The following is a 21,466-nucleotide window of genomic DNA, read 5'->3' on the forward strand; positions in this document are numbered from 1 at the left end:
ATGCAAACTTGAAGAAAATGAATAAGCAAAGGCAGTTATTGCTAAAGAAGTATGTTTTTTATGAAAGAGCAATTGTACATGATTTAATAATGCAAATATGGTCACGATTGTAATTAGCTACATAACTGCGTTTTAGCAGTTTTGAAACATGTATCTATGCTTTTTTCAATTGCCATAGCCACAGTAACCTAAGAACATGCCAGCATTTGTTTGTTTTCGTGAAGCTAAGTTGCATTACAAAGTTTGCCTCTACAAACTTGATGCAAACATAATGGGCCTTGAAGAATAACTGCAAAAAGCTTAGAAATGAACAATCTGAGAACACTGAATAAAATAATTTGTTAACAGGAAATATACAGAGCTTTCTCCAATATAGTTAATATAGTTGTATCATAATAATCCAGTTTTATTTAAAATGCTTATGATCGTACTGTTCTTCTAAGCTATTTCACTGCAAAGCAGAAGTCTGTGGTTACCTTATTACCTATATATATGTGTGTGTAGTAATATTTGAGAATTTAATTAATAAGCCAATAAGAAAATAAATCAATCGTATGCCAACTAAGTTATTCCTTTTTTTCTTTTCAGGATTGAGGTGGATCTAGGGACGAATGGATGACTGAATATTCATATGAAGAGGAAAGCCATAAAAGTTGGTTGACATTTTTACAGCCATATGCATTATACATATTACTGCTATTACAAAAAATTACAATATATTATGAAACAGAATAGATGAAGCAACCAGTCAGAGTTTCAAGTGCCATATTGTCTTTCCTGCAGGGGACAACTTTAGCTTGATTTAACTGTAGCTTAATGCAACAGTTTCTGAGTTAAAAACAAACAAACAAACAAACAAAAAAAGCACAACAGAAGAAAGCAAACAAACAAAAACCGCAGACCTGAACATTCAAGTGAAAATGTAGTAGTGCCTTAAGCAAATGAGTAGTGCCATGCCATAGAGATCAGGTGTTTGAATGGTCAGACACACAATGGGGTGTGTTATTCTTCTGCACAAAGGTGTAGGGTGAATGGGTTAGGTGTTATCTTCCATTGCGTATGACGACTGTGAAGCTTAATATATTGTTGTGTGGCAGTCAGGTACCACGCTGACAAATGCCGTGTAAGTCAAATAGGATACGATGTTTTAGTAAATACCTTGGTGCTTTGCTTTCTTACCATGCAGAGATATGTCATACCACCTGTGTTTTCTATGGTAGATGGAAAGGAGAAACTATTAGTGCATTACTGAATTTATTGTTATGTTTCATAAGATGATAGAATTCAGTAGGACTTGACATTTGTCAGTCTGACCTGTTGGTGAACTATGGACTTTGACTGGGATGCTGTGTTAACCAGTACCAGCCAAGGATGTTTAGACAAAGCTGACCGTACCTGGGTTTGCACCAGATGAAATGAATTGCAGTGGCAGATGCAATGCACAGAGCAGTGAAATGCAGTGGAACAGCTCAGTTAAGTAAGGCATTCTGGAAACTATTTGTCGAGAAGGGATGTGTCATAGTAGAAAAGCTCTTTCCCAGAAAGTTTTCTTCATCCCCTGAACCTTGGACAGGGGCAGGAACAATCGAAGAAACAGTCGAATCGAAGCAATTAAGGTTCTCCAAAAGTGCAGTTGACTACCAGAAATATATAGCTCTATTTGAGCAAAGTATTTTAGTAGAGCTAAGATTGTCATTTATCGCAAAGATAATTTGGTTATATCAGTACTTGAGTGTCTCAGATGTTCTACAGTTTACTGACAGCTGACTTAGTTATGGAAGACTTAAATTCCTGGATTAGTCTTTTTAGTTTTTGCAACAGGTAAAAGATGTGTTGTTCCTAACTATCTGAAGTTTCACAAGGAGCACAAGCCTTGAGTGAAGTACCTGTGTCCTTGAACCCAACCTCCTGATATAACAGCCACTGAAATAATGTTTAGTTTAGAAACATCTGTAGAACATCTGTGTTTTATACCACAGGTTCCTGAAAACCTCCAGGAGCCAAATTTAAACCTTAATAGAGTTGACGAGTGGTATTACTGGCTCTGTGGCATAATTCCTTTCCAGGATCGGGGCCTGTATTCCCAGATACGAACCAGCAGTTGCTGTCTGTGAAAGCCAGCATGGAAAGTCTTAAGGAATTTCTCTGATTTAATTGCTGACACGTCCATGACTGGTCTCTATACAAATATGTATGATAGCTTGGGATAGGATGACATCGTGGAGGAGCAAACACTTCCCTGCTCAGAGCTCTTGGCGTATAAATAGTAGTGTGAAAAACTGATACCATTGAGACTTTGCTTGCATCTTACAGAATGACAGTGACAAAATTCTGTACATACAGACTAAAAGGGGGGGGATGGTGACGACGCTTCACTGGCAGAAAGTTAATGAGAGGTTGTCAGTACCCTCTTACTATCTGTAAGTTATTTCTGGATTTTGGAATTGGGGTGGACTCCACATACTGTCCAGAAAACAGGATAAGACAACACAATCATGGTGTAATAACATTTGTGTTGGAGGAGAAACATGTTCAGACTAGAGGGCCATGCTATGTATTTGGCCTGGGATGTGACACTAGGGCAGAAAAAATTAAAGATCTGTCAGATCCACAAGATTGGTTGTTGTAACCAGGAGAAAGTCTGAATGTTCCTTGAGTTCATATGGCCATTTTCCAAATCTCTTGGAAAAGACTGTAGTTGTGTGAGAAATGCAGCACTTCTAGCTCTGTATCTCTGATCCTTTTTTATTTATTTGATTCAGTGTGGAGTGATGGCAGGAAGAAGAGGAGAAATGGGATGACCTCGTTCTTTTCGTAGCATAGTTCTACTCTCATGTTCCTCTGATATTCCTCAGTAATCATGGGGAAGCTGTGCAGAATATGTGCAGATAAGGAAGAGAATGCTGCATTATTTCATTGTGTTTTTTCAGTTTGGCAGTCTTTGCAAACATGGGGCTCTGAATCCAGCTGTTAATCTTTTAGATTAAGAAAATACCATGATTAAATCATATAGCTGAACAGTGAAAAACGAATGATTTTTTGTGGAATAACTCAAGGTCTGAGACAAAAATCCTTGTCTGTGAAGACTGATTGCAGAAAAATTAAGCAACAGAGGTGGAGGGGCATTCTCAGTGATTGCTTTTAAGATCAGTTGATAAAATTCTGACTCCAGTGGGGAGGAGACTGGAGGATTTCAATCAGCACCCTGGTTTTCAGTTTTTTGTACAGCTGTGAAAATGCTGCTTGGCTAAATAAGTTTTGAAAACCAAGATTTTTCTAGTAATATGGAATGAGTATGTTGATATATCATTGGTAGTATAAAGATCTTGGATTGCATCATCTGTATGCTGTATTGGTATTTTTAAACTCTTTGATGGTCTCCCTCAAACCGTATCACGATGTGTGTAAATTTACTTTTATGTAAATAACTGACATCTAGCCATATATGTAATTTTGGATGAAATATGTTTTATTTTAACTTAATGTTTTATTTTTCATAAAATAATGTCAGATGAATCCTTCACAGCAAAGTAAGAAACATGCATGACAAACTTGATAGCATGCGTGCATATTGGAATGGTTCTGTGTTGTCTGTAACAGTGTCTGAATCCAGAAATTCAGTTCTTTGTTGAATATAGCATTTAAGATTTACATTTTTCAGTCTACATTGATTGAATGTGAATTCATAAAGAAGAGAGTCAGGTGTAGAAGCTGATGAGGAATTTGATAACTGGCAAGGAGGAGCTAGAGCTCCGAAAGTCCTAGACAGCAATATTAAGGCTGCAGGCCAAAAGAAGTGGGTAGGCTTGAAAGGTGGTCAGAAAGCTTAACTTAAGGACAGAAGAGGGGAGAAGAAGTTGCTTAGATTAACAGACCTGCCTTTTCAGTGTGTGGTCTTGGGTGCAGTCTCTCAGTCACGCTGTGGTTTTATGGACAGCCTACTTCTGGACAGCTCCTTTATTGATAAAACAACGATATTGTAAATTAATTAAGGTCATGCTCAAAAAATGTAACGCGACACACAGAATCGTACTGAATTCATTGGTGGTAGGAGCTGACTGCTTATTTTCTTGAACATGTCTGTGTGACGAACCTGAAAAGTGAGAATGTAACCAGTGTGTCATCTCTTAATAAGAAAGAGGAAACTTTTGTCCAGCTATTTCAGTTCAGCATCACCTTCCTCAACTCCGGTGCAGAGCAGGATGTGTGAGAGTGAGGGCATGTTGCTGACGTGGTGAGAGCAGGGCTGCTGTTCAGGTTGGGTGAATGGGCTGGCAGGAGGCTCATCAGGGTCAGCAGAAGAAAATGTAAAGTGCTGCTCATGGGGAGAAACAACTCCACACAGTAGACTGGGCAAGTCCCTGAGCTGTCTGATGTATCCCTGAAACTGCCCTTTTGAATGGAGTTTGGTCTTGTTGGACTTCATTCTGTATTTTACTTTGATTTTAGAGTCTGATAATGATAAAGGTGATTGTTTTTATTAATAATGTATATTTGAGGAGTTTTTATGTTGTTGTTTGCATAGTGTATCCTGCTGTCACAGTACTGGTAGCAGTGTGGCAGTATGTTTGGTTTTTGTCATCTGCTTTCTCCTCTGTGTCTGTTGCAAGTACTTGTCCTAGAAAGGAAGTGACTGCTCTTAAGTGGTCTTTCACATCTAACAGTGTTCAATGGATTACTGCAGTATGATTGCAGATAGAAGTATCAACAGGATAAAATGCATTCGTCTCAGGAGAGTTATCTTGCACTGGCCATCAATCCTTCCTGTTATGTTCTTTTCAATGTAGATTACTCTAGGGTAAAGAGGCTGCAGTTTGATGTTTTGTTTCAATTCATTATGGTTATAAATACCTTGGGTAAAACAGTATAGCAAGCAACCACTTAAAAATGACCATTGGCCAGATTGAGCAGGGTACAAAGCCTGGAAAGTTCTTTGGGTTTCATCTGCTGGGTAGCATTTGTTGGTATCTGTCCCTTAGCAATCCATTGGTGGTTACTATTTAATGGATGCTTTACAGCTAAAACAGATAGCAGAGTGTTTTGTCTGACATCCACTGATATACACTGAATAGAGCTGCTTTTACTTTTAATCATTTAAAGATATAAAGGACTCTGAAATGGTAACATGGGAGGAAAATTTTACTTTTTCCAAAACCTTATATTCAGAAAAGGGAGATGCAGCAGAGATGCTCTGTCTTCTTCTGTCCCTTAAAATGATCATGTACAGCACACTGGGTCTTGGCTCTCTTCTATTCATTTCCTCACTGTTCTGCTATGTTTACAGTGCTCTTCAGCAGCTGGCTTGGGGCAAGTATCCAAAACACACCCCATAAAACCAGTTCATCAGACTTAGGGACTAATCGTGCTTGGTGTTTGACTTGTGACCTGACCTTGTTTAAACCAAGGATTTTAATTTTGAGGCTTTTGTGCTTTTATTTTATTCCTGCCAATGTGGACTGGGGACAGAGGTCTATGAAAGATCATAACCATTGCTTTAAAACTCATATCACAAAACAAAAATGTATTTGCAGAAGTGTTACTTCAGAAGAATACAAAGTAGTGGTTAAAGGTAGCTGTGGTTTTTCTGTACCCTCAAACTTCAGAAGGGCTGTGGAAGGACGGGGGGATTAGGGCTTCCATGTCAAAGCCTCGTCTACTACAAAAGCCTCAAACTTCAGTGTAAAATCAATAAATAAAGAGGTTCTTATATATAATAAATAAGGTTGTGTTTTCAAGTTGCCAGTGCAGAGCTGTCCAGGAGGCTTTGCTAAGAATCAGAGAAATGTCTTTGGCTTAGCAGCTGCTCAGTGATGGTGCTGTGGGGCTTGCATCCTGGTGCTGCACAGGTTTCTGTTCTGCTTGGAACTGCTGTGGGATGATTCAGATGCATCAACTTTGCAATGGTTCTTGAGTTACAATCCTATTTATTAAATATGTTTTATAAACTGGAGAAGTGGAGAATTGCACTAAAAAAGCAAGGCAGCAATATTTGTGTAAGATGGCATGGGGTGAAGCAGCAGTTCCATGTTGTAGTGCAGTGTAGCTTGCAGGAGAGCGATTAGTCTAGAATTGACAGAGTGTAACCAAACTATGGAATATTTCTAATAACCAAGTTATTTTCACAGTGCGTGTTGCTGAGATTACTAAATCACAGCATACTGTAAAGGTAAATCTTGCTGTTGTCACCTAGATCATTGCTCCACAAAATGCTATCCGACAATAATGAGCCAGCTAGTAAATTGTGGATGTACAGGAAAGCTGTGTTTAAGGGTCTGATTTATTTCACATAACTCAGTATAGTAGAGTGCCTGTTAAACTACTTTTGAAAGTTAGTAGGTGTCTCCTTACTATTTTAGTTAGTAAACGCGTTGACATCTATCACATTACTAATTACTGTTGATTGTAAAGCTTGCTTTATGATTACTTGACCTTTTGAGCTTAAGTTCTTCTTGTAATGAATGTCTTTCTGTAACCATTACTTTGCTTTTTCAGTGTTTTCTTTTGAAATTCATTTAGGAGTAAAAGCCAAAGAAACCCTTCACTTTGAAAAGTCTAACCAGAGCTGAGAACAGTTAGAAAAAACTAACTAGTGAATATAAAATGACAGATTGCTTTATAATGCAGACAACTTTAACAGCGGTTTCTGGGACTTTGAAATGCTTGGCTGTGTTAATGATACTGGGAGAGGGAGAGGAAACGTACTACAGAGTCCCTGCCTCTTGGGAGAAACTGAAACAGATGCTATAACCTCATGTGTTCTGTGAAATACATCTTAAAGACTGTATTATGATGGAAGTAGCATGAAAATCAAGTTCAGAAATCTTGACTTGAACATTTCCTCAGTTCTGGTTGCTGTGTGAAAGCAGAGGGTGTCTGCTGCAAGTGGTGGGCTCTGCTAGGAGGCTGTGTGCAGTGGCTCAAGGGGACAAATTTAGAGTGTTTGGTAGGACTATACTGGTACAGGTTTGTCCCCATGGTTGCCAAATATGCCTGGAATGATCCATCACCCAAACCATAGGCTAGTTTGGGTTTTGGTGAAAGCTAGTTCAAACAGGAGCTGGAAAGTGAACTGAGTGTATTACTGTTATAGTTTAGATCAGGAAGAGCATCCATGAATCTAGTCTCTTTGTGATTTCATGAGTGCTAGCTTGGCTGTGGGCTGCGCATGCTGGCTTGCTTTTGACAAGAGCTAAACTGAGAGATGCGCTCTAAAAGCTTATCTCACATGCTCTGATTTCTCATGGTCGAAACCAAAGTAAATCCCCCAAAAGATATGGCCTATGGGCGTCTTTAGGAAAATATGTCTCACTGAGAAGGTCCTTTCCTGTTGCATGGTGGTGCTTGCTGATGGAGGCAGGCTGGTGGTGCTGCTGGGTGAGTGCCACAGAAGCCTACTAGCTGGGGTGGCACTCTGTTTCTATCTGTATTTCATGCTGTTTTCAAACTAGCTACTTTGGTTCTTTTATCCTTGCTCCTGATGAAGACTAGTCCTAAGTGATGGGACAGAGTCCACAGGGAGCTGGATTGCAAATGCCTCGATCCTTTCACTTTCAACTCAGTGATTTTGCTGAAGGTTCTTGTCATCAATGAGCTGTCGGCATCTCCAGAGGGCAGTTCTTCCCACTGGATTCCTTTTTCTCCCTGTAAGAAAAGACGTATTCTGCCTGAAAAATATTCTGGCCCAGACATCATGAGCATACGGGGCTCTGCTTTGCAAGACTTTGTCTCCAGTCTATGGGTTTTCAGAATGTCACTGAGCATCCCTGCTCTTGCATTCTGACTTTTCTGCTGTAACACGTCCTCATGGGAATGAAAAAGCAGCCACTTAGCTCATTTCACCTTTTATTCCTAGAGCACTTAAAGAACAATTATACTAATTCTAATAATGACTAAATTTATAGTACTCCAGAGAGAGAAGCACAAGGCGTTTAATTTCCAAGCAGTTTGACAAGACCATTTTGATGTATTTTCAAAAGTACGACACAAATTACCAAAGTGGGGAGAAAAATGTTTAAATTCATACTCTCATGTTCTTTGTTTCTAAGAAGCTGAATACCATTCAGTTGGGCATTGTCCATCAAATAAAACAAGTTGAAACCAGAGATTTACAGAACTTAATTCTTCCTTGTTTCTTAATTGCCCGTTTCCAGTCATTAGTTATCAGAGTTTAAGTGCTTACCTGGAAAATAAGAATACTTTTATTGAGGGATTTTTTTTCAGTGCCATGAAGCAGCACAGCTAACTGCAATTTGAAGTTAATCTTTAGTTCCCAATGAGAAGGGAAAAAATATGGCTCTTGGTCTGCACATACTGATTAAGAAACATTGAAACAGAAATGGAAATACTACAGGTACTTTACTGCTTTCCCTTTCCTACCTACCTGACAATAAATGCTGAATGCTAGAAATAAATGTTTATTTTTGGCATGTCATGGGGAGAATAATATCAAACAATGCAATTCGTCACTTCTCACAGGAAGGCATAGAGTAATGCGTTACAGTTCAGTAGCTAGCACGTAAGGAGAAGGCAGTTATTTCAATACTGATATCCACTGCTCACAGACCTGAATAATGATTGTAAGGAATACGGTATTTCATGTACCCAAGGACATGTGTCTAAAGGAGAAAATAAGCCCCTGGTATTAATCTAAGTGTTGACCTGCTTGTATGCTTCCCACATGACATGTCAGATGTAGTCTTGGTGATTCATTAAGCCTTTCTTGTTCATGGGTGTAGTGATGAGTCATGAAAGGGCAAGTTTTCTGCTTTTGAGGTTATCACCTTCTTTTGAACTTTGCTATTTACCTACATTTTTTGTTATTGCTTCAGTTCAGTTTGATAGCAGTCCTCTACAGCTGTGATTTCTACAGTCAGATGTAAGGGATGTGTAGGCATAGCTCAACTGAAAAGAAAAGCCTTAGCTTTTGAACATATGTAAAGATGTGCTGGCTCTCTGCCTGAATTCCTAAGTCATATAAGAACATTTCAGTGTTATTAAAAAGCAGACAAGAAACTTAAGTATTATCAAAAAACATAAAAAAAACTCAAAAAAAAATCCAGAGGAAGAAAAACAACAAAAAAGATGTTGTCCTAGAAATAGTGAGATTCAAAGCAATCCCACTGCTTCTGCCTCTGTTTTATTTTCCTGTCTTTTAGGGAGATGATGCTCCCCCCCAGTACACTCGTGTTTGGATTTAAGTCTGAGTTGTGTTTAAAACTGTGTGGGCTTGGGCTTTGGTGGTTATTCTTTGAGGACAGACGATGATAAGACTGTGTCTTGCAAATTAAGAAATAAAGAGCTTCTGTTGGTCTTAAGAAAATGAAAATTAACTTAGATGTGTAGGTAGTCTTATTAAGTGCAGTGATACTGAGATGATGTTTGCTGAACTACTCTGTGGAGATTTACATAATGGATGAGATACGGGAGCTCCAGGCTGCGTGACAGTGGAGTTTATTCTATCACTGAATGTAAAACAAGTGAATTGCCTTAATAATCTCTGCAGAGAGCAAGGATAATCTTTTTTATATGCAGAAAGAGTCAGAGATTTTGTGATCCTGGCTATTGGTGTACAAGGAGCCAAACTTTTCTTTAGAATAATCTGGATCCTTTTAACATACTGTCTTACTCAGTTCATGTAAAGTTCTGTAGGAATGACAAGTGAATGTACATCTCTCTGTGAAAATATGGCTTTTACACAGTAAAAATATGCTATCTAATGATAAGTCATGGCTCGATAAAAGAGGCTTGGAAGAGGTTGTGTAATTATCTCAACAGCTACGTATTTAAGTATATGGAAAGCATTTATAAATCAAGCTCACCTACTATTTACTCCTGTAGTGGCAATAACAGTAATCTCAAAAAATTTTGGAGTGGTTTATGTTGGGAAGACGTTTTAATATTAATCATAGAATCATTGAATCATAGAACTATAGAATGGCCTGGGTTGAAAAGGACCACAATGATCATCTAGTTTCAACCCCCTGCTATGTGCAGGGTCACCAACCACCAGACCAGGCTGCCCAGAGCCACATCCAGCCTGGCCTTGAATGCCTCCAGGGATGGGGCATCCACAACCTCCTTGGGCAACCTGTTCCAGTGTGTCACCACCCTCTGAGTGAAGAACTTCCTCCTAATATCTAACCTAAATCTGTCTCAGTTTAGTACCATTCCCCCTTGTCCTGTCACTATTCACCCTCGTAAACAGCCGTTCCCCTTCTTTTTATACGCTCCCCTCAAGTACTGGAAGGCCACAATGAGGTCTCCCAGGAGCCTTCTCCAAGCTGAACCAGCCCAGTTCTCTCAGCCTTTCCTCATAGGAGAGGTGCTCCAGCCCTCTGATCATCTTAGTGGCCCTCCTCTGGACCTGCTCCAAGAGCTCCATGTCCTTCCTGTAATAGGGGCCCCAGGTCTGGACACAGTACTGCAGATGGGGCCTCACAAGAGCTGAGTAGAGGGGGACAATCACCTCCCTCTCCCTGCTGGCCACTCCTTCTTTAATGCAGCCCAGGATACAGTTGGCATCATTAATATCAACAGGTTTCAGACTTCAATTTCACCCATTTTATTCACCCATTTTGATTATTGTGATTTTTTTTTGTTTGTTCTTTTTTTTTATTTTTTTATTTTTCACCATACCTCAGTTGAAAATATCTTTTCAGCATTCAGAATATGAATGAAGGAAATTCTGAAAAGGTACATCAGTTAAATGTAGATGGTAATAATTGCACTCAGCTCCCATTGTGTGCTTCTCAACTATGTATTTGGCTTCAGGCAAGAGTTTGCCTTCTGTTTTACTCAGAATATGTGTGTGCCATCACTCTTTGATCTGTAGCAAGTTATGTATCAAGGTTACTTACCACCATTTGCCAGAAGGAAGAGATTTACTGTTGGGCGTAGCAAGTTTCCAAAACAATGAATTATGTCCTTACTTTCTGGTTTCTATGAGCTATATGCAGCTTTAAGATTCCTCTTGTGTTAATCTGGCATCAACTGCTGCTACTTTTTGAAAAGTCTGGGCAAATAATTCATCATACCGTGTTGTATAGAAACACACATTTATTTGCTTAATATTATACCACTTCCTGTCAGTAGGAAGGCCATTGGGAAAAAAAAAAAAATCTTGAATGTAGTGTTCTGACAGCAGGATTAGTTTCTGTTTTTGTTGATATCAAAAGTGACTGACGATCCCTAGTCCATCTACTAATTATGCTGTACTCCATTCTTAATTCTGCAGTGCACACTGAAATTAGTTCTGTTAACTTTACTTTGGATGCTGGATAGCAACTATTATTTATCAATTCAAATACAAAGTTAGATTTTCTTTTCCTGTCTGGGTTTCTAGTAAACTGGTTATTTTTGTCTAGTCACAAGTTCTTACCAGTGACAGTTACTGCAAGGGAGGGCGCTTGTTTATATTTGCTGGGGTCCACCCATGTGGTGGCCTGATGGTATCAGGCCCCATCCAATGTAGCCTTGAACATCTCTAGGGATGGGACATCCGCAACCTCTCTGGGCAGCCTATTCCAGCACCTCACCACTCTCTCTGTAAAGAACTTCCCCCTGACATCCAGCCTAAATCTTCCCTCCCTCAACTTAAAACCATTTCTCCTTGTCCTGCTGTTATCTAGCCTTTCAAAGAGTTGATTCCCTTCCCCTCTGTAGGCTCCCTTTAGGTATTTAAATGCTGCAGTGAGGTCACCCTGCAGCCTTCTTTTCTCTAGGCTGAACAAGCCCAGCTCCCTCAGCCTGTCCTCATAGGGGAGGTGCTCCAGTCCCCTGATCATCTTCGTGGCCCTCCTCTGGACCCGCTCCAACAGCTCCCTGTCTTTCTTGTACTGGGGGCTCCAGACCTGAACACAGTACTCCAGATGGGGCCTCACAAGAGCAGAGTAGAGGGGGACAATCACCTCCCTGTCCCTGCTGGCCACCCGTCTTCTGATGGAGCCCAGGATACCATTTGCTTTCCAAGCTGCAAGAGCACACTGCTGGCTCATGTTAAGTTTTTCGTCTATCAAGACCCCCAGGTCCTTCTCTGTGGGGCTGCTCTCAAGGACCTCTCCTTCCAGTCTGTATGGATGCCTGGGATTCCTCTGGCCCAAGTGCAAAACTTTGCACTTTGCCATGTTGAACAACCTTCCTTGAGATACATGTACATTGTAAAGTATGATTTTTCAGTTGTTCCTGATAAATATGTTGTATGAAGGATTGATGTGCAAAATAATACGTTAGACTCAGGGATATATCTCCTTTTTCTATTCCAAACATAGGCCTAAAGGTATTTGCCTACATCGTAGGTGATGTAGATAAAAATATGTTTTTCACGTGTGGTTGAGATAACACTGCATTTTCTAAGGAACTTAAGTGCTGACAAGATATGGTTGCTATTTAAACTGATGCTCTTTTAGGTAAAATTCCCAAGACTTTCACTTTGAAAATTTCACAAGTTTAAAAAATGTTGAAGAGTTGTAAAGATAAAACATCTACTGCTCATTGTGATGTAACATAGAAGTGCCTGTGTCTCTTACTTTTTTCTGAGATTGCAGCTCAGGATCACTTATTACTCTTAACGAGATGGGCCCATAATTCTCGCCAGTGAGATCTGAAGCTTGGCATTCTCCAGACCAAATTGACTTGGATGGCTTAGAACACTGTGGGATGATTCATGTAGCCAGCCGAGATTTAGACCTTCACAGATAGTAGTTATTGACCTCTCTGTAGGCTCTTCAAGATGATTGGCACATAAAATACTTAACTACTATCCAAGTTGCAGAATTACAGTATAAATTCTGCAGTTCAGGTATAAACCTTTGTCTTAGACTGTATGGCTGCTGCTGATGCCCAAAATGTAAAGGATTATTTGCTAACCTATTCTAAAAGGTTTGCTTTGCCTGGATAGGATGTTACCAAGCTTGATAATTGTATATAGCCACAGCAGTGTTAATCTTCTGATTTAATTTAGTATCTTTTGAATTAATTTAGTAGTTGCTCAGAACTACTCCTCAGATCAGCAAAGTGATTTTTTTATTTAGCTAGTTTCAGTGTAGTCAGGTTAATACCTAATTAACTTTTTAGAACTGTTTTAGAATAACAAAATAGTTAGAATAATAAATGTAATCTACTGAATCAGTGAATAGACTTTCAGGTTGGAAACAAATTTCTCTCCCTACCTTTTCTCAGACAAATGGCTGCTCACAATGTGTAGTCATTATTTAAAACAAAACAAAAAAAAAGTCTGAATTACAGTGCAGAGACTATTTTAAACTCGAGGATAAATGATGATAGTCAGATTTGCGCAATTTGCTCTTAATAGTGGATAATTTATTATTGTTCCTGGCACCAAACTGGAGCTATAATTACTGTGCTTTTTTTCTGTAATTCCTGAAATGCAGAATTTATCAGTGTCTTCAGACGATATGAAGTATAACACCACATACATAATGTGCACACATGCGCACAGGGAGTTCAACAGTTTAATGACTGTTTACGAGGGTTGATAGTGATAGGACAAGGGGGAATGGTTTTAAACTAAGACAGGGGAGATTTAAGTCTGATATTAGGAGGAAGTTTTTCACACAGAGTGACGCACTGGAACAGGTTGCCCAAGGAGGTTGTGGATGCCCCATCCCTGGAGGCATTCAAAGCCAGGCTGGATGTGGCTCTGGGCAGCCTGGTCTGGTGGTTGGCAACCGTGCACATAGCAGGGGGTTTGAAACTTGATGATCATTGTGGTCCTTTTCAACCCAGGCCATTCTATGGTTCTATGAAAAGATTGAGGGAGACCCTGTGATTGCTTTGTGCCAGAGTGTCCCCAGCAGTAACACAACTTCGATTCTTTCCATCACAAAACATGAGTCGGGTACCTGACATACATTCTTCTAGCCTACTTTAATTCATTTTTAACTCTTTAAGCCTTATGAGGAGTGATTTTAAGAAAAGCCATATTTCTCTTAAAGATCTATTTTACGCATATGTATAACCCGGTGACTTGGCATGAACTGTTAACCTAGAAAGCACTGTTGTTAATCGTCTGTGTTGATTGAGGGAATCACTGTTTAGATTTGTGTCCTGCATCATTCAGTCTGATAGCGCTGCTGGTGAAACCACTACAGTTGTGATTTTAGTGGTTAGAATAATTTAATAATGTTTATTGAATTTCAGCATCCAGAATGATGATGTTGGCAGTCTGTCACAATATTAACTAACGTTGGTGGTCCAGGTCTCTTCAGAAGGATGCAGTACATATTTCAGTGCATATAACACTCTATGCCTGTGTAGAAATCATTGCTTTAAAATATGAGCAGCTTAACCCATCCAGTCCTGGTGGCACAAAGTAAATCTAATAGAAACACTTTATTCTACACAAGACATAGCTGTTGTAGGTAGGAAATCATTTCCACTGTTCTACACACTGTAACTGAGCCACGTGTTGGGAATAAATATGTGATTTATACAGGCACAATTTCCTATTATGTTCTAATGAGAAACGTTAAATATATTAGTATGACTCAGGGCTTGACACGCAATAAAGACTATGTATGATGGCAAACAACCAATTATCTCAGTGCATTATTTATTTCTTGAAAGCCTTGACATGGGTAAGGTCACTATACATTTTTAATGGGAATGAGATACTAGGTTATAAAAAGATAATTCAAATAACAATACTTTGTTAGATCTTCCTGCTGTGCGATGTATAATCAGGTGCACTGACTTAAAGAACACTAATGAGGATTTAAAGACACAGCAGGGGCACATTTAACAGTCACACACAATTCCGTCAAACGCATTTACATAGAGCACCTCTGTTGCAAGCTAGTGTTGAACAGCTATAGTAGAGATGTATGGTTTATTGTATAGCGTGTTGTACTTCGTGAAAATAACAGTAAGTCAGCATTCTGGTTCGTGCACTGGGTAGCCTGGTCTAGTATTAAATGTGGAGGTTGGTGGCCCTGCCTGTGGCAAGAGGCTGGAGCTTGATGATCCTTGAGGTCCCTTCCAGCCCAAGCCATTTTGTGATTCTGTGATGATGGAGGAAAACAAAGGAAGTGGGCTCTGAAGGTATCATTTGAAGTCCATGCCAAGCTTTGGTGATGGTCTCATTTGCCTCTGCAGTGAATCATTGGGAGTAAAGTGCTGCAAAACATTGATACATTTCAGACAGTGGCCCACCTGGTTTGAGGTCCTTTTCTTGATAGTGACCTGTACCAGGTACTACCAGAAAAATGGAAATTCTGTCTTGAGTATGGGGACTGGAAACCCATAATTTAGAGCTGCAAAAAATCTAGGGCACAAATACATTTGTAGCCAGAATTTGCTTATTTATTTTTGTGCTTAATGTGTCTTGGAAAAACAAGTTTGTAGAATAAAAGTCCAATTGTTTTTTAATCCCTTTGCAAGTCATAAGACAAGTGGACTTCTAATGGCTGAGTTACAGTTCAAAAATAGTAGTATCACAGGAAGGAGAAGCATGGATAGGCTGCAAGGAATGAACACTAACGTCGTGCAGGCATGCAGGGGCAGCACCAGGAAAGCCAAAGCTCAGCATGAGTTCAGGCTTGAAGGGAGTGTCAAAAACAATAAGAGCTATGTGACAGTTGACCTTCCTTCAGTCCACAGAAAAAATCATGGAGCCAGTCCTCTGGGACCATGCTTCTGGGCACCGTGAATGAAGAGATGACTGGAAATAGTCAGCATGGAATCACCCGAGGGTGATGCATGCCTGAGCTGCTGCCTTGGTTTCTGTGATATAAAGTGACTGGAGTAGTGGGCAAGGGAAGTGAGGACTGTTCATCTCAACTTCTGCAAGGCTTCCAGCTGTCTCCAGCAGTGTTCTTGTATCCAAGTTACAGTAAGTGCAGCAGGGATGGGGCAAAGTCAGATGTGCAAAGCTGAGCTGAATGTATCAGCTCAGAGGGCTGCGGTCAGTTGGTTGCATTCCAGCTGGAGGGCATGGACTGCAGGGGAAAGGGAATGGTGGAAGGAGGTAGGTTCAGACTATGAGGAAACATTATTTTCTGTCAGTGGTGCAGCTTGCCCAGAGGGTTTGTTCCATGTCCATCCTTGCAAGTTTTGAGTCCTGACTGGGCATAACCCTGAGCAACCTGGTCAGAGCTCCCAGCTGCTCCTGCTTAAGGCCAGAGGTTGGACTGGAGACCTCCTGAGGCTCCTTCCCAGCAGACTTAACCTGTCACAGAAAACATTAGCTGTAGCATTTGTTGAATTTTTACAGGGTATCACAAAGTTTCGTGCTAACTGATATGTTAGAAGTTATGCATCTATTTTTCCCCTAGAGACACACATTTATTTATTTTATGTACCCAGTTTGATTGACTCCAACAAATTTGGTATCTCTGAATTTTAAGGGTGCTATAATCAAAGTGCAAACATCTGTTATTTTGGAGCTTTATATGCAAGCTGAGTATCTCTTTTTCTGATTTTTTTTTTTTCCTGTCATTTTCATGGCTATACCTGTAGTTACTTAAAATGTTCTTTAATCTTAATGTTAGGCAGATATTTTAATTATTGGCATAACTGTTCATATGCAGTACACTTTCCATCAAATGTGTTTGAGGAATTGCAACTTCACTTAGAATCTGAGAAATGCATGCTGTTGACATTTGAAACTCGTTAATTAGAAATTCTTAACACTTAATTAGAATTGCCTTTGAAGTGGACCCTAATTCCACCATAATTTATTGCTTGTGGAGTTAAATGTGACTGTTTCCTATTATGTATAAGCATTTTGGTCACCCTGCCTTGGGTAAGAAGATACATTGTGAGCAATTGAATACCCATAATATTGACTGTGTAGGAATTGATGTGAGCAGTTTGCGGGTGATGCATTATTTCAGGCATTTTTTTTCCTTGTATTTAATAGATACTTAAAAATTCTCATTCATAAATTGAGCTCCTTTATAATTCATTTGCTGACTGCACAAGTCAGTTAAAAAAGTCAGTGTTTGCCTTTTTAAAAAAAAACACACTAATGAGTGATACTTGCCAGCTTCAATATTAACATGCTCTCAGAACTTCATGCTGAAGCCTGTGGAGAGTGGGAAGGCCTCAAACTGATGTTAAGTAGGACAGAGATGAGGTTGTGACAGAATGTTTAACATTTGCATCTTGGGAGTTTCATCACAGTGTATGTCTTTCCTTTTGAAGCATCAGAATAAGCAGATTGTTTGCTCCACAGCAAGAAGCATCTACAGCTCTTACTATGCTTCCATACACGTGCACTGTGCAAAAGAGAAAGTTGATAAAATAATGTTTTGCTTCTGGCAAACACTCTGACTTCCTCTCCTGAGCATACAATCATTCAGCTTAATTTCATTATTCTTGTGTTATTTTGGTATGTACGTGAATCAGATGCTTTACACAGATTTGCAAATAGCAGCAGCAGAAAAAGTCTGTGCTCTCTTGTTGTTGCTGCTCTGGTGGAGCTGCTGGGGCGAGGGCTGTGGTTACAGCTCTTCCTAACAGGTGGGATGAGGCCACTGAAAGAGTATTTTTGGTTTCATTACTTGCTGCCTATCGTCTCTACAGCTTTGTACTTGAGCTGTGGCAGATGGTTTCTGAGGTCCTGTGAGAGCCAGCTATGCTGCTTGCAGGTGTGTCCTACAGTTTTTGGTCTTAAGGGGTGCAGCTGCATTCAGGCATCTCCTCTTTGTAAGCCTACAGTAAATATGCTTTATCTTCTGTCCCTCTACTGGGCAGTGCAACAAGCTGAGCTGGAAAATAGCATCTGACTTCTGGAAGCAAAGGCTGCCATATACTGTTTTTTTCATTAATAAAAAAAGGGCTGAATCTAAATTGAGGCTGAATGTATACAAGTCTATGGGGCCGGATGGCATGCATCCCAGGGTGCTGAAGGAGCTGGCTGAGGTGGTTGCCGAGCCGCTCTTTATCATATTTGAAAAATAGTGATCATCAGGCAAAGTCCCTGGTGATTGGAAAAAGGGAAACATCACTCCTATATTCAAGAAAGGGAGAAAGGAAGATCTGGGGAAGTACAGGGTGGTGAGCCTCATCTCTGTGCCTGGGAAGGCTATGGAGCAGATCTTCCTGGAAGAGATATTAAGGCACGTGAGAAATGTGGAGGTGATCTGAGACAGCCAGCATGGCTTCACCAAGGATAGATCATGCCTGACCAATCCGATGGCTTTCTGTGATGGAGTGACAGCATCAGACGGCAAAGGAAGGGCAATTGATGTCATCTACCTGGACTTCTGCAAGGCCTTTGACATAATCTCACACCACATCCTTATCTTAAATTGGAGATAAATGGATTTGAAGAGTGGGCTATTTGGTGGATAAAGAATGTTGGGAAGAGGGTGGTGAGGCACTGGCACAGGCTGCCTAGAAAAGCTGTGGATGAACCATCTCTGGAAGCATTCAGGGCCAGGCTGGACGGGTACCTGGGCATGCAGATCTGGTGGATGGCAGCCTTGTCCATGGCATGGGGGTTGAAAATAGATAATCTTTATTCCAACCTAAGCCATTCTGTGAAAAAAAAAATGTTTCTAAAAACTGCCTATGAATAAAGGAAAATCTGAAATGAAAATAAGATGTGCTTAATTCATTTTTCTAAAGTTTAGTGGTTACATTTTTAACCCAAAGGGTGAAGGCTGACTTCTTGGTATACTTTTATTTCTGCTTATATGTTGTAGCTCTCAGATAAATGAGAAACACTTCCATTGGCTTAGAGTAATATCAAGTCAAAAAATTTTTAGGGCCCAGCTGCTAGAAGAGAACTAGGTGTACTTAAGGACTACATCAACTTATATTACTCTTGTTAAAAGGATGTTTGTAATGTCTGTGATTTATAACATGTCAGCTTTGGTCACTGACAATCAATTTGTAATTATTGTCTGTCCTAGGGGAGGGACTGTGATATATGCAGGAGCAATACTTTTCTCCCCAAACTGAAGGGCATGATCCACCAGCCAGTGTAGGTCATTTGATTCCCTGGAAAACTGGATTGGCAAAGGGCAGTGTGATGTAAGGAGCAAGTACTGATGTCCAGGCCTCCAAACCCACTTCCATGGCTGTTTTACCACCTCTCTGGATCTTTGTTGTGGCAGAGCTGAGGATCTGTGGTCCCTTTGGGCTGCAGGATGTGGCACAGCCAAGCACATTCCGCAGGCTGCAATGGGGAACAACATTCAACCATTTCACTTCTCACCAGGAGCTCAGACAGAAATGCTGGTCTAAACCATGGCTTCTGTTATGTGCTAAATGCTCTCTATTCTCCAGTGTGCAGTGCCCCTGTTGTATCTGTCTTCATGGCAGCAGACTGCACATAGGCAGGTGGGTAGAAAAGTATGCCAATGGCTCCCCACAGTTTCAAGCAGCTCATTCTGCTACCAGAGCAGCTCAGGGTGGAATTCAGAGTAGAATTCTAGCCATTGTGTGTTTCCAGGTAGGCGCCTGGGTGATTCTCTTTAATACTTATTTGGCCGTCAATTACTAGAAAGCCACAATTTGTGCTACAAAAGGTACAGGAAAATTTGTGTCAGATGGCCAGACTATTCTCATGGCACAATTGATGTCATGTACTCTTTCTAGCACTGGGAGACGTTAATTAAAAGCATGTTGTGACTTGAGACTTATTTTTGATTTTACAAACTTTGATTTTAGTTTTCAGTAAAGGCAAAAGATAAGGGGAATTAAATAGAAACCTGAGCTCATACAAACTGTGGTGACAAGTTGCCCAAGGAGGTTGTGGATGCCCCATCCCTGGAGGCATTCAAGGCCAGGCTGGATGTCGCTCTGGGCAGCCTCGTCTGCACATAGCAGGGAGGCTGAAACTAGAAGATTTTTGTGGTCCTTTTCAACCCAGGCCATTCTGTGATTCTATGTTTATGTTTTATGCAATCATTTTTGTCAAGTTGAATAATGAAGCAACAGCCCAACTAATAGTAAGGGTAACCTTTAAGTAATGTTTATTTTGTAAATTGGATCAATATTATTTTTGTAGGACTGAAAAATCTTCCACTTTATCTTGACCTATTTTATTTTTCCTGTTTGTTTTTAATTTTAAGCATCATATTCTTCAAACTCTTCTCCAGACTCAAGGGCAATTGATACAAGAGCACAAAGCTACTTCGGAGATTGAGTAGTAGTTTTTTAAAACCACTTCACTTGTAAGTGTGGTCAAGGAAGAGTGGCAATTTAGCTCAATTACTATTTTTTTGATGAAAAATTGTACATTTCTAATTGAAAGTACCCTTCACTAATTGTCTGTGCTTGAAAGAAAACCAGGAGAATATCAAAATTTCATATTGTTCTGTATCATGAAGTATTACAAAAAGATCTTTTTAGCTTTCCTGTGTAAAGACAAATGCATTGCATGTTTCTTTGAAACATACCCTTTTTAAAATACATTTCAGTTCTGAATAGATGGCTCATTTTTATTTCTTTGTGTGTGTGTGTGTTTGAGCAAAGCTTTCAAGTGTAAAAAACCCCTAAAATCTGCAATATTTATTTGGTGTTCAAAAAATCTTATCCGGTTGTTCTGTAAATATTGTGCTGGAAGGAAATTGAAGTAGTTATTTTTGGTATATAGTAAAAGGTATGACTCTGATGTAATTAATGTTACTTGTAACATAGTGTCAGAATTATTGTCTTGGTTTCAGCTTAATAGCCTGATCAGAAAACAGGTTATCCCATACTATGTGACATCGTGTGGAAGGACATAAAGCTTATTGCTTGTGCATAAAGTGTGTAGCTGGTTGGGGGCAGGCCACTGCTTGGTGGTTGGCTGGTGGTCCATTGGTAGGTGGTGAGACCTCTTGCTGCTGGTGAACAGTTGTGTTGTTGCAGTGTGTCAGTCAGTGGGTGGCACGTAACTGTGTTGCATATAAATACATATGGTCATCCTTGCTTTTTTGTTCCTGTTTTCCTTTTATGTAGTAGTAAATGGTTTTTATCTATTTTGTATTCAGTCCTTTCTCTCATCCCACTTGGGAAGGAGTGAGTGAGCAGCTGCGTGGTGCTGAGCTGCTGCCAGGTTAAACCACAAGAGTCCTTTTGGCACCCAATGGGGCTCAAAGGGTTGAGATAACACCAAATCTGACCAGAGTGTGTTAAAATTGTTTTAAGTGTGAAAGTAGGTTGATAGTTGCTGGTCACAATATTATTTTTATTTTCTGAGGTCTTTCAGAGGTTTTTTTTTTTCATTAAACTGTATTGTTTAGTACCTTACTTGTTACTTGTCATCCCTTTTGGCTGTTTACCATCTCGGGATGCTGGATTAAGGTTATCATTTTTCTGTATGGTGTAACACCAGCCAGGAAACTAGTGTGGTATTTGATATTGCAGTCATCATCTTACTTTGAGAACCTTATCTTAGAGATTATTAATGATTACACTCTTTACTTTGTCTCTTCAAGGAGTCAGGCTATGGGGGGAGACAAGTGGAAATGTTCAAACGAACATGTTGTTATTGCTTTGCCTACTGAATGTGTTT

The 21,466-nt window shown here is 39.9% G+C and overlaps 1 protein-coding gene across 7 annotated transcripts in view; it reads left to right on the forward strand.

The window, feature by feature from the left end:
- Nucleotides 1–21,466, forward strand: part of KLF12 (KLF transcription factor 12) — a 276,242-nt gene that overhangs the window by 74,644 nt on the left and 180,132 nt on the right. For all 7 annotated transcript variants that reach the window (XM_090130826.1, XM_090130847.1, XM_090130815.1 and 4 more), the window contains one exon: nt 589–652. In XM_090130826.1, coding sequence (XP_089986952.1) covers nt 632–652 — 21 coding nt within the window. In that variant the 5' untranslated portion in view covers nt 589–631. The remainder of the gene's footprint in view (nt 1–588; nt 653–21,466) is intronic.

The sequence above is a fragment of the Phasianus colchicus genome, chromosome 1, assembly GCF_987193195.1.
Source record: "Phasianus colchicus chromosome 1, bPhaCol1.hap1.1, whole genome shotgun sequence".
Taxonomy (NCBI): Eukaryota; Metazoa; Chordata; class Aves; order Galliformes; family Phasianidae; genus Phasianus; species Phasianus colchicus.